Source organism: Triturus cristatus, chromosome 7, assembly GCF_964204655.1.
Source record: "Triturus cristatus chromosome 7, aTriCri1.1, whole genome shotgun sequence".
Lineage (NCBI taxonomy): Eukaryota > Metazoa > Chordata > Amphibia > Caudata > Salamandridae > Triturus > Triturus cristatus.
In genome coordinates, this window is record NC_140590.1 from 614,533,634 (window position 1) to 614,547,031 (window position 13,398).

General features: G+C 49.2%; 1 protein-coding gene across 1 annotated transcript in view; it reads left to right on the forward strand.

Annotated features, from left to right (window-relative positions):
* The first annotated feature begins 117 nt into the window (after positions 1–117).
* Positions 118–13,398, forward strand: part of RAB11FIP4 (RAB11 family interacting protein 4) — a 1,159,525-nt gene continuing 1,146,244 nt past the window's right edge. Inside the window, exon 1 of the mRNA XM_085617187.1 lies at positions 118–12,672. Within this exon, the coding sequence (XP_085473313.1) occupies positions 298–12,672 (12,375 nt within the window). The 5' untranslated portion in view covers positions 118–297. The remainder of the gene's footprint in view (positions 12,673–13,398) is intronic.

A 13,398-nucleotide genomic window follows, 5' to 3' on the forward strand; every position in this document is an offset into this window, starting at 1 on the left:
CCCTCCATCGACAAGTGATATGACACTTCCCTCCGGTTCCTGCTTTAAGATAACATTCCGTGCTCTGCCTCCTCTCCTGATGTCACGCTAGCATCTACCCCCCGCTAGTGATGTCACTCCCCTGCCTCCCCCGCCCCCGGTGTGATTGGTTTTGCACTGACAGGAGCGCGGGATGATGGCGGCGGCCGTTCGCCTGCTCCAGCAGCTGGGCTGCAGCTACTACGGCGTCGGCATGGAGTAGGACGGGTGGAGGGCGCCGCGCTGGAGAACCAGCAGCACATCCTGTACAAGGGCGGGATGGAAATCACCGCCCCGGAGATCCAGCAGATACCAACCGGCGAGGAGAGCTTCGCGCCGGAGGAGCAGCAGCTGCTCATGTTCATAGACGGGATGGAGAGCATGCTCACGGACAGGATGGAGAGCAGGCACACGGACGAGGTGGAGAGCAGATACACGTACGAGGTGGAGAGCATGCACGCGTACGAGGTGGAGAGCAGGTATACGGACGAGGTGGAGAACATGCACACGGGCGAGATGGAGAGCAGGTACACGGACGAGGTGGAGAGCAGGTACACGGACGAGGTGGGGAGCATGCACACGGACAGGATGGAGAGTACTGCTCTGGGGACCCAGCAGCTCCTCATGCACACGGGCGAGGTGGAGAGCAAGGCGCCGGAGGTCCAGCAGCATCTTGCGTACATGGACACGGTGGAGAGCACTGCGCTGGGGACCCAGAAGCACCTCAGGTATACTGGCGGAATGGAAAGCACAACACTGGGGGACGCGCAGCACCTTAGGTACACTGGCGGGGCAGAGACCAACGCACGGGAAGACCAGCATCTCAGCAGGTACTCAGAGAGGGTAGAGAGCACGGCGCTGGGGATCCAGCAGCACTTCATGCACACGGACGGGTTGGAGAACACAGCGCAGGAGGACAAGCAGCGCCTTTTGGACCCTGGCGGCATTGAGAGCGCTGCGCACGAGGACCAGCAGCACACCCTGGGGACCCAGCGGCACCCCGCGAGCGAGGGAGGTGCACCGAGTGCGGCGGGAGAGGACCAGAGCCCTGTCATGTCCTCGGACGTTATCGCTCCAGAGAGCACGGGGAAAGCAGTCGAGTCAGAGCGCTGTAGGATTGAACCCCCGCAGCACCCCGAGAACACGGAAGAGACAGAGTACCAGGGGCATGACTGGGGGGGTCTTACATGCAGGAGCTTTATTGAGAGAAGTGAACCGGGGGAGCAGGAGCAACACATGGTCAACGATGCCGAGAGCGAGCGTCTGGGGGAGCAGCAGCAACTCATCCACAAGGAAGCGGACGATAATGAGGTGATGGAGGAAAAGCATCACTGTACGGCCCTGGATGGGGCTCAGAGTCGGATTCTAGGGGACCAGCAGGGCCTCGTGATGAAGGACTGTACAGGGATTGAGCGCACGATGCCCACACTTCCTACACAGAGCGGTGTCCTGGGGGACCAGCAGCTCCTCATGCCCATGAATGGCACAGAGAGTCAGGACGTGAGTGACAAGCAGCACCTAATGCTCTTGGATGGTAAAGAAAGTGTGGTTCTGGAGGACCAACAACACCTAATGCGCTTGGATGATGCAGAGAGTGTGGTTCTAGGTGATCGGCAGCACCTCTTGCTCTTGGATGGTACAGAGAGTGTGGGTCTGGGTGACCAGCAGCACCTCATGCCCTTGGATGACGCAAAGAGTCAGGTCGTGGATGACCAGCATCACCTAATGCTCTTATTGGATAGTAAAGAAAGTGTGGTTTTGGAGGACTGGCAGCACCTAATGCTATTGGATGGTGCAGAGAGTATGGCTTCAAGGGACCAGCGTCAGCTTATGTCCTTGAATAGTACACAAACTGAGGTTCTGGATAACCAGCAACTCCCCATGCTCTGGGATGGTACAAAGTGCGTGGTTCTTGAGGACCAACAGCACCCAATGCCCTTGGATGGTACAGAGAGTGTGGTTCTGGAGGACAGCCAGCACGCAATGCTCTTGGATGGTGCAGAGAGTGTAGCTCTGGGTGACCAGCGCCACCTCATGCCCTTGGATGGCACAGAGAGTCAGGTTGTGGGTGACCAGCAGCACCTAATACCCTTGGATGGTACAGAGAGTGTCGGTCTGGTGGACCAGCAGCACCTATTGTTCTTGGATGGTACAGAGAGTGTGGCTCCAGTGGACCAGCGGCAGCTTATGTCCTTGAATAGTACAAAAAGTGAGGTTCTGGAGGACCAGCAACATCTCATGCTCTGGGATGGGACAGAGTGTGTGGTTCTTGAGGACCAGCAGCACCTCAAGGCCTTGGATGGCACAAAGACAATGGTTTTGGAAGACCAGCAGCACCTCATGTTCAAAGGTGGTACAGAGAGTCAGATCCTTGTTCACCAGCACCACCTCATGCCCTTGGATGGCACAGAGAGTTGGGTTGTGGCTGACCAGCAGCAACTCATGTTTCGGAGCAGTACAGGGAGTGTGCACCATCCCATGCTGAAGAACGTATCAGAGATTGAGGAGCTCGAGGACCAGCACGCCCACATGTCTAAGGACAATAAAATGAAGGAATCTTTCATGCCCATGAATGGTACCAAGGTTCAGATCCGAGAGGATAATAAGTACTTAATTCCCAAAGAGGGTCGAGAGGATGAGGTCCTTAGGGAGCAACAGCAGCTCATGCCCAAGGTCGATACAGAGAATAAGGAACTGTGTAACCAACACCGCCTCATGAACAAGGATTGTACTGAGCGTTTGGTCATGAAGGACCAACTAGAACTCATGTCTATGAATGGCAGAGTGGGTGAGGTCCTAAGAGACAAACAGGAGTTTATTGCAGTAGATGCTACAGAAAAGGAAGACCTAGAGGACCAACGGCATTTTATGCCCAAGGAAGGTGAAGAAAGGAAGGTCAGCATGTCAGTTAATGGCACAACGACAGTGTGTGTGGTACGGGAGGACCGACAGCTCCTCATGTCAGAGGAAGGCACAGAGAGTGCAATCCCAGGAGACCAGCAGCAAGCCAAGCCCAGGGTCGGTACAAAGAGTGAGTACTTCCTATCCAAGGAAGGTGCAGAGAATGAGGGCACAGAGGAAAAGCAGCGATTCATGTTCAAAGGTGGCTTGGCATGTGAGGACTCGGAGGACCAGCAGCACCTCATACCCAAGGAAATGTTAGAGAGTGAGGGTCTAGGTGACCAGCAGGACCTCGTGTTCAAGCGTGGAACAGAGAGTGAGATCTTCATGCTACCGAACAGCACAGACATTGAGGTCCTGGGGCAGCAGCACACCATTCATGAGGATGGTGCACAGAATGATCTCCTGTGGGACATGCAGAACCTCATGCCCAAGAATGGTACAAAGAGTGAGGTCTTGGGGAAGCAGACGAACACTGGACTCAAGGAAGGTACACAGAATGAGTGGGAAAAGCAGTACACCTTAAACATGAACCACACAGAAAGCGAGGACATGGGGAAGCAGCACACCGTTCATGAGGATGGTGCACAGAATGAGCTCCTGTGGGACATGCAGAACCTCATGCCAAAGAATGGTACGGAGCACGAGGTCATGGGGAAACTGCAGCAGATCATTCACAAAGTTGATGAACAGAATGGGTTGATAGGGGACATCCATCACTTAATGCCCAAGAATGTTACAGAGTCTGAAGTGCTAGGGGACTTGTACGATATCATGTCCAGGGACGGTAGAATCAGTGAGCTGCTAAGTCCCGAACATGGTACTAATATCGAGTTCACAGAGAATGAGCAGTGCTTTATTAATAAGGACAGTATAGAGAGTGAAGTCCTGGAGGCTTTTAAGCTTCCCAGTGCCAAGGATGGTTCAAATAGTAAAGTCCCAGCAGACCAGGAACGAGGTACAGACAGCAAGGTACTGGAGGACCAGCAGTACTTCATGCCCAAGTATGGGAGAGAAAGTGAGGTCCTAGTAGACAAGAAGATTCTTACTCCCAACAATGGCACAGAGAACGAAGTCCAAGAGGAGCATCACCACTTCATGCCACAGGAAAGTACAGGAAGTGAGGTTATGGAGGACCAGCATCACGTCTTGTCCAAACATGGTACAGAGAGTGACTTCATCATGCCCATGAATGGGACAAAGACTGGGGATGAGGTTCAGTGGGACCACCTGCAACTCAAGGATGGCACAAAGCATGAGGAACTTGGAGACCAGCATCAAGCTGTGCTTACGGATGGTACAAAAAGGGATGTTTTAATATCCGAAGATGGCACAGTGGCTGAGAAACTGGGAGACCAGCACCTCCTCTTAACCAAAGACAACACAAAGAGTGAGCACGTCATATCCAATGAGTGTAAAGAAAATTATGTTCTTGAAGTCCAGCAGCACCCTCTTCCCAGGGATGTGGCAGAAACTGAGGGTGTGGTGGACAAGGAGCTCCTCTTGCACAAGGATGGAAGAGAGGGTGAGATCATCAGGCCCACGATAGACACAGAAGCTGGGATCATGGAAGATTCTCAGCACCTAACAGCCAATGATGTTATAGAGGCCCTGAAGGAAAAGCAATGCCTTATGCAAAAGGAGGATACCTGGAGTGAGTTTCTTCTACACATGAACGGTAAAGAAAGTGTGGTCCAGAAGCATCATATAGTCTTGGAGGACCAGCAGCATCTCATTTGGGATCTACAACTCCCACTAGCCAAGGACAGTACAAAAGTGCTAAAAGTTGACCAGCACTTCATTCGAAAGGAAGGTACAAAAGGTGATATGCTGAAGGACCAACAGCATTTCATGTCCAAGTGTGCAACAGAGAGAGAGTATCTCATACACAAGGATGATGCCAAGAGTGAGGATCAGAAGTACTTGATTCCCAATCCCATGGAAACTAAAGAGATCAGGTTCATGGAGGACCTGCAGCACCTCATGCCCAAACATAGTAAAATGAATGAAGTGCCAGGAGACCACCAGGACCTCATGTGCAAGGACAGTACAAAGAGTGAGCTCCGCGCACAGGAAGGTATAAAGAGTGAGTTCCTGGAGGACAATAAGTACTTCATTACCAAAGATGAAAGAGAGAGTGAGGTCTTTGGGCACCAACGTCACCTCTTCTTCGAAGACGGTACAGAGAGCACAAGCCTTGGGGACCAAGAACTCCTCATGCCCAAGTATAGTACGGAAAATAAGGTACAGTGGGACCAGCAGGAACTAGTGACCAAGGATGGTAAAAAGTGTGTTGTCCTGGAAAACCAACAGCATCTCATACCCATTGATGTTACAGAGAGTGATGTCCTGGGAGACAAGCAGCTGCTTATGCCAGTGGGTGGCAGATTGAATGAAGTCCTGGGGTACCAACAGCACTTAATAACAAAGGAAGATGCAGATAGTAGAGTTATCATGCACATGAATGATACAGAGAATGAGGCCCAAGAGGACCAGCAGTATGCCATGCTCAAGGGTGACACAGAAAGTGTGGTCCTGGGTGACCAGCAGCAATCAATGCTCAAAGTTGTCAAAAATAGTGAACTTGTTATGCATAAGGATAGTACAAAGAGTGGCGTCCCAAAGGACCAGCTCCACCTAATGCCCAATGACTTCACAGAGAGTGAGGGTTTGGGAGTACATCATCACCTCATGCACAATGAGAGTACAGGGAGTGAACTACACATGTCCAGTGATATCACAGAGCATGAAGTCCTGGAAGACCAGCAGCATCTCAAGCCCAAGAAAATGACAAATTGTGATATTCTAGGGTTTCAACAGGAACTTTTGGTCAAGGGTGATATAGAGAGTATGGGATTTGGGGATCACCAGAACATTATCACAAAGGATGCTACAGACACTGAAGGCCAGCAGCACCTCATGCCCAAAGATGGTACAGGCAGTGAGGTTCTGGAAGACCAACAGAACTTCATGGACATTGATGATAGAGAGAGGGAGCTCCTCAAACTCAATGATGCCACAGAGTATGAAGTCATGGAGAGCCAGCAGTATCTCATAATCAGAGATGGTGTAGAGAGTGTCATCCTGGAAGACCAACGCCACCTTGTACCCAAGAAAATTAGAGAATGTGAAGTATTCGGGGATGAGCAGCAGCTTATTCTCAAGGACGATATAGACTGCGAGATTCTAAAGGATCAGCAGCACCCCATTTTCAAAGATGGTACAGGCAGTGAGGTTCTGAAAGACCAACAGAACTTCATGGACATGGAGGGTGCAGAGAGTGAACTCCTCATACTCAATGATGTCACAGAATATGAGGTCATGGAGAACCAGCAGCACCTCATGACCATGGAAGGGGTAGAGAGTAAAGTCCTGGAAGACCACTGCCACCTTGTACCCAAGAAAATTAGAGAATTTGAGGTCTTTGAGGACGAGCAGCACTTTATGCTCAGGGAAGTTACAGACTGTGAGATTCTAAAGGATCAGCAGCACATTTTGTTAAAGGGTAATACAGAGAGCATGGGATTTGTGGATCCCCAGGACATCATGAACAGGGTTGGTGTAGAGAGTGAAGTCCTGGAAGACCAACGTCACCTTGTACCCAAGAAAGTTAGAGAATGTGAGGTCTCTGGGGACGAGCAGCAGCTTATTCTCAAGGACGTTATAGACTGCGAGAATCTAAAGGATCAGCAGCAGCTCATGGCCAAAGATGGTACAGGCAGTGAGGTTCTGGAAGACCAACAGAACCTCATGGACATGGAGGATACAATGAGTGAGCTCCTCATACTCAATGATGCCACAGAGTATGAGGTCATGGAGAACCAGCAGCATCTCATGACCAGGGATGGTTTGGAGAGTGAAGTCCTGGAAGACCAACGTCCCCATATACTCAAGAAAGTTAGAGAATGTGAGGTCTTCGAGGACGAGCAGCAGTTTATGCTCAAGGAAGTTACAGACTGCGAGTTTCTAAAGGATCCGCAGCACCTTTTGTTCAAGGGAGAGATCATGGGATTTATGGATCACCAGGACATCATGACCAGGGATAGTGTAGAGAGTGAAGTCCTTGAAGACCAACATCTCCTTGTACCCAAGAAAGTTAGAGAATGTGAGGTCTTCGGAGACGAGCAGCAGCTTATTCTCAAGGACGTTATAGTCTGCGAGATTCTAAAGGATCAGCAGCAGCTCACGGCCAAAGATGGTACAGGCAGTGAGATTTTGGAAGACGAACAGAACTTCATGGGCATGGAGGATACAGAGAGTGAGTTCCTTATACTCAATGATACCACAGAGTATGAGGTCATGGAGAACCAGCAGCATCTCATGACCAGGGATGGTGTAGAGAGTGAAGTCCTGGAAGATCAACGTCACCTTGTACCCAATAAAGTTAGAGAATGTGAGGTCTTTGGGGACGAGCAGCACTTCATGCTCAAGGAAGTTACAGACTCTGAGATTCTAAAGGATCAGCAGCACATCATGTCCAAAGATGGTACAGTCAGTGAGGTTCTAGAAGACCAACAGAACATCATGGGCATGGAGGATACAGAGAGTGAGCTTCTCATACTTAATGATGCCACAGAGTATGAGGTCGTGGAGAACCAGCAGCATCTCACAACCAGGGATGGTGGGGAGAGTGAAGTCCTGGAAGACCAATGTCATCTTGCACCCAAGGAAGTTAGAGAATGTGAGGTCTTCGGGGATGAGCAGCAGCTTATTCTCAAGGAAGTTATAGACTCCGAGATTCTAAAGGATCAGCAGCAGCTCATGGCCAAAGATGGTACAGGCAGCGAGGTTCTGGAAGACCAACAGAACTTCATGGACATGGAGCATACAGAGAGTGAGCTCCTCATACTCAATGATGCCACAGAGTATGAGGTCATGGAGAACCAGCACCATCTCACAATCAGAGATGGTCCGGAGAGTGAAGTCCTAAAAGACCAACGTAATCTTGTACCCAAGAAAGATAAAGAATGTGAGCTCTGCGGGGATGAGCAGCAGCTTATTCTCAAGGAAGTTATAGACTCCGAGATTCTAAAGGATCAGCAGCAGCTCATGGCCAAAGATGGTACAGGCAGTGAGGTTCTGGAAGACGAACAGAACTTCATGGGCATGGAGGATACAGAGAGTGAATTCCTCATGCTCAATGATACCACAGAGTATGAGGTCATGGAGAACCAGCAGCATCTCATGACCAGGGATGGTGTAGAGAGTGAAGTCCTGGAAGACCAACGTCACCTTGTACCCAATAAAGTTAGAGAATGTGAGGTCTTCGGGGACGAGCAGCACTTTATGCTCAAGGAAGTTACAGACTGTGAGATTCTAAAGGATCGGCAGCACATCATGTCGAAAGATGGTACAGGCAGTGAGGTTCTGGAAGACCAACAAAACATCATGGGCATGGAGGATACAGAGAGTGAGCTTCTCATACTCTATGGTGCCTCAGAGTATGAGGTCATGGAGAACCAGCAGCATCTCACAACCAGGGATGGTGTGGAGAGTGAAGTCCTGGAAGACCAAGGTCACCTTGTACCTAAGAAAGTTAGAGAATGTGAGGTCTTCGGGGACGAGCAGCAGTTTATGCTCAAGGAAGTTACAGACTGCGAGATTCTAAAGGATCAGCAGCACCTCATGCACAAAAATGGTACAGGCAGTGAGGTTCTGGAAGACCAACAGAACTTCATGGACATGGAGAATACAATGAGTGAGCTCCTCATACTCAATGATGCCACAGAGTATAAAGGCACGGAGAACCAGCAGCATCTCATGACCAGGGATGGTTTGGAGAGTGAAGTCCTGGAAGACCAACGTCACCTTGTACCCAAGAGTGTTAGAGAATGTGAGGTCTTTGAGGACGAGCAGCAGTTTATGCTCAAGGAAGTCACAGACTGCGAGATTCTAGAGGATCAGCAGCACCTTTTGATCAAGGGAGAGAGCATGGGATTTGTGGATCGCCAGGACATCATGACCAGGGATGGTGTAGAGAGTGAAGTCCTGGAAGATCAACGTCTCCTTGTACCCAAGAAAGTTAGAGAATGTGAGGTCTTCTGGGACGAGCAGCAGCTTATTCTCAAGGACGTTATAGACTGCGAGATTCTAAAGGATCAGCAGCAGCTCATGGCCAAAGATGGTACAGGCAGTGAGGTTCTGGAAGACCAACAGAACTTCATGGACAAGGAGCATACAGAGAGTGAGCTTCTCATACTTAATGATGCCACAGAGTATGAGATTGTGGAGAACCAGCAGCATCTCACAACCAGGGATGGTGTGGAGAGTGAAGTCCTGGAAGACCAATGTCAACTTGCACCCAAGAAAATTAGAGAATGTGAGGTCTTCGGGGATGAGCAGCAGCTTATTCTCAAGGAAGTTATAGACTCCGAGATTCTAAAGGATCAGCAGCAGATCATGGCCAAAGATGGTACAGGCAGTGAGGTTCTGGAAGACCAACAGTACTTCATGGGCATGGAGGATACAGAGAGTGAGCTCCTCATACTCAATGATGCCACAGAGTATGAGGTCATGGAGAACCAGCAGCATCTCATGACCAGGGATGGTAAAGAGAGTGAAGCCCTGGAAGTCCAACATCACCTTGTACCTAATAAAGTTAGAGAATGTTACGTCTTCGGGGACGAGCAGCACTTTATGCTCAAGGAAGTTACAGACTGTGGGATTCTAAAGGATAAGCAGCACATCATGTCCAAAGATGGTACAGGCAGTGAGGTTCTGGAAGACCAACAGAACATCATGAACATTGATGATAGAGAGAGGGAGTTCCTCAAACTCAATGATGCCACAGAGTATGAGGTCATGGAGAACCAGCAGCATCTCACAACCAGGGATGGCGTAGAGAGTGAAGTCCTGGAAGACCAAGGTCACCTTGTACCTAAGAAAGTTAGAGAATGTGAGGTCTTCGGGGACGAGCAGCAGTTTATGCTCAAGGAAGTTACAGACTGCGAGATTCTAAAGGATCAGCAGCACCTCATGCCCAAAAATGGTACAGGCAGTGAGGTTCTGGAAGACCAACAGAACTTCATGGACATGGAGGATACAATGAGTGAGCTCCTCATACTCAATGATGCCACAGAGTATAAAGGCACAGAGAACCAGCAGCATCTCATGACCAGGGATGGTTTGGAGAGTGAAGTCCTGGAAGACCAACGTCACCTTGGACCCAAGAAAGTTAGAGAATGTGAGGTCTTCTGGGACGAGCAGCAGCTTATTCTCAAGGACGTTATAGACTGCGATATTCTAAAGTATCAGCAGCAGCTCATGACCAAAGATGGTACAGGCAGTGAGGTTCTGGAAGACCAACAGAACTTCATGGACATGGAGCATACAGAGAGTGAGCTTCTCATACTCAATGATGCCACAGAGTATGAGATCGTGGAGAACCAGCAGCATTTCACAACCAGGGATGGTGTGGAGATTGAAGTCCTGGAAGACCAATGTCATCTTGCACCCAAGAAAGTTAGAGAATGTGAGGTCTTCGGGGATAAGCAGCAGCTTATTCTCAAGGAAGTTATAGACTCTGAGATTCTAAAGGATCAGCAGCAGCTCATGGCCAAAGATGGTACGGGCAGTGAGGTTCTGGGAGACCAACAGAACTTCATGGGCATGGAGGATACCGATAGTGAGCTCCTCATGCTCAATGATGCCACAGAGTATGAGGTCATGGAGAACCAGCAGCATCTCATGACCAGGGATGGTGAAGACAGTGAAGTCCTGGAAGTCCAACATCACCTTGTACCCAATAAAGTTAGAGAATGTGAGGTCTTCGGGGACGAGCAGCACTTTATGCTCAAGGAAGTTACAGACTGTGAGATTCTAAAGGATAAGCAGCACATCATGTCTAAAGATGGTACAGGCAGTGAGGTTCTGGAAGACCAACAGAACTTCATGAACATTGATGATAGAGAGAGGGAGTTCCTCAAACTCAATGATGCCACAGAGTATGAGGTCATGGAGAACCAGCAGCATCTCACAACCAGGGATGGCGTAGAGAGTGAAGTCCTGGAAGACCAATGTCACCTTGCACCCAAGAAAGTTAGAGAATGTGAGGTCTTCGGGGATGAGCAGCAGCTTATTCTCCAGGAAGTTATAGACTCCGAGATTCTAAAGGATCAGCAGCAGCTCATGGCCAAAGATGGTACAGGCAGTGAGGTTCTGGAAGACCAACAGAACTTCATGGACATGGAGGGTGCAGAGAGTGAGCTCCTCATACTCAATGATGCCACAGAGTATGAGGTCATGGAGAACCAGCAGCATCTCATGACCAGGGATGGTGTAGAGAGTGAAGTCCTGGAAGACCAACGTCACCTTGTACCCAATAAAGTTAGAGAATGTGAGGTCTTCGGGGACGAGCAGCACTTTATGCTCAAGGAATTTACAGACTGTGAGATTCTAAAGGATAAGCAGCACATCATGTCCAAAGATGGTACAGGCAGTGAGGTTCTGGAAGACCAACAGAACATCATGGGCATGGAGGATACAGAGAGCGAGCTTCTCATACTCAATGGTGCCTCAGAGTATGAGGTCATGGAGAACCAGCAGCATCTCACAACCAGGGATGGCGTAGAGAGTGAAGTGCTGGAAGACCAAGGTCACCTTGAACCCAAGAGCGAAGGAGAAAGTGAGATGTTGGAGGACCAACAGTATGTCATGTCCAAGGATGCTACACACAAAGATAGAGTTGGATTTGGGAGCCCCCAGAACATTGTGGCCAAGGACAATGAAGTGCTGAAAGGCCAGCAGCATCTCATTCCCAATAATTGTACTGAGAGTGAGTTCTTAGGGGACCCGAATTACCTCAAAGACATTATAAAGATTGAAGACCAGCAACAATTTGTATCCAATGATGATAGAGAGAGTGATATCGAGAAGGCCCAACTACTTTTACAATCCATAGATGATATAGAGAGTGATGTCCCTGGAGACGAGCAGCAACCCATACCCAAGAACTATACAAGTAATGAGCTAATCCTATCCACAAATGGCATAGAAAGAGTGGTCCTGGACGAGAATCAGCACCCATTTCCAAAAACGGATTTAGAAAGTGAGCTCTGCAGGGACCAGCAGAATTTCATGCCTAACAGCAGTACAGCAAGTACAATCTTGGAGGACAAGCAGTACCTTATGATCAAGGATGGTGACGACACAGAGATCATGGGAGTCCAGCAGCACCTCATGTCCAATGAAAGTTCAAAGAGTCAGGTCTTGAAAGGCAATGAGCTCCTCTTTTCCAAGGATGCTGCAGAGAGTGAGGTCCTAGTGAGCCAGGAGAACCTCACATCCCTGGACAGTACAGAGACTGAGGTCCTGAAGGACCAGCAGCACCTCATGCCCAAGGACGGTACAGAGGGTGGGGTTGAGAAAAGTCAGCAGTACCTCATGTTTAGAAATGGCAGAGAAAGTGAGGCAATTATGGATCCAGAGCTTCTGATGTCCATGGGCAGCACAGAGAGGGACGTCACTAGGGACCAGAAGCATCTCATGCCCAAGGAGGGCTTAGACCATGAGGTCTTGCAGAGTCAGCCACATGTCTCATGCAATGGAGGCATACAGACCACAGTCCTGGGGGACCAGCAGCGCCTCGTGTGTGGGAGTGATATAGAAAACGCGATTCTGGGGGACCAGCAGCACCTCATGGTCTTCCTGCAGAAGTTGAAGGATGTCTTTGATGTTTGCGATGAGGATGCAGACGGCTTCATTCGTGTGGAGCATTTCATTGCTCTGGGGCTGCAGTTTGGCCAAGGAGAAGAGGTGAGTGGCGATGTGAGGTCAGTGGAGGGTGAAATGTACAACCGCAGTGCACTGTCAATCTCACAGAACAATATTACTTTGTACCCATTCTATGCTAATTTCTTCCTTAATCGCAGAATATTTGCCACGGTTTTTGCTGCCCTACCGTAAAATGCCAGAGTATTGTCCATCATACCACCCATCCCATGCGCATGTGAACTAATACACACAAATATACACAAGCAAATTAATTTAACGTATATATTGCTTCGTAAATCAGAACCACTGGCAAACCTAGGGGCATGTTATCAAGGAACGGGGTTTAAATTATCGCCTCTTTAGCGGCAGAAAACTGCCGCTAAAGCGGCGATAATGGGCTTGATAATATGCTGCAGAGAATTCCCATAGAAGCCCATGTTCTGGTGTCAACATGGGCTTCTATTGGAATTCTCTGCGGCATATTATCAAGCCCATTATCGCCGCTTTAGCAGCAGTTTCCTGCCGCTAAAACGGCGATAATTTTAATGCCGTGCTTGATAATATGCCCCTTACATTTAGCTGATGCGTACAGATGTCCTATCCCTTAGCAAGTAAGCGTTTTTTCAGCAGTCAGACCAGAAGCCATCCAATGCCTGCTGGCCATTCATAACACAAAGTAACAGAAGAAAAGATTGTTTAAATAAGCTAAGCATGTTTATAATGTTTTCGTTTATATTTCTGTTTAATCAAGTTGTCAGGAAGCCATTA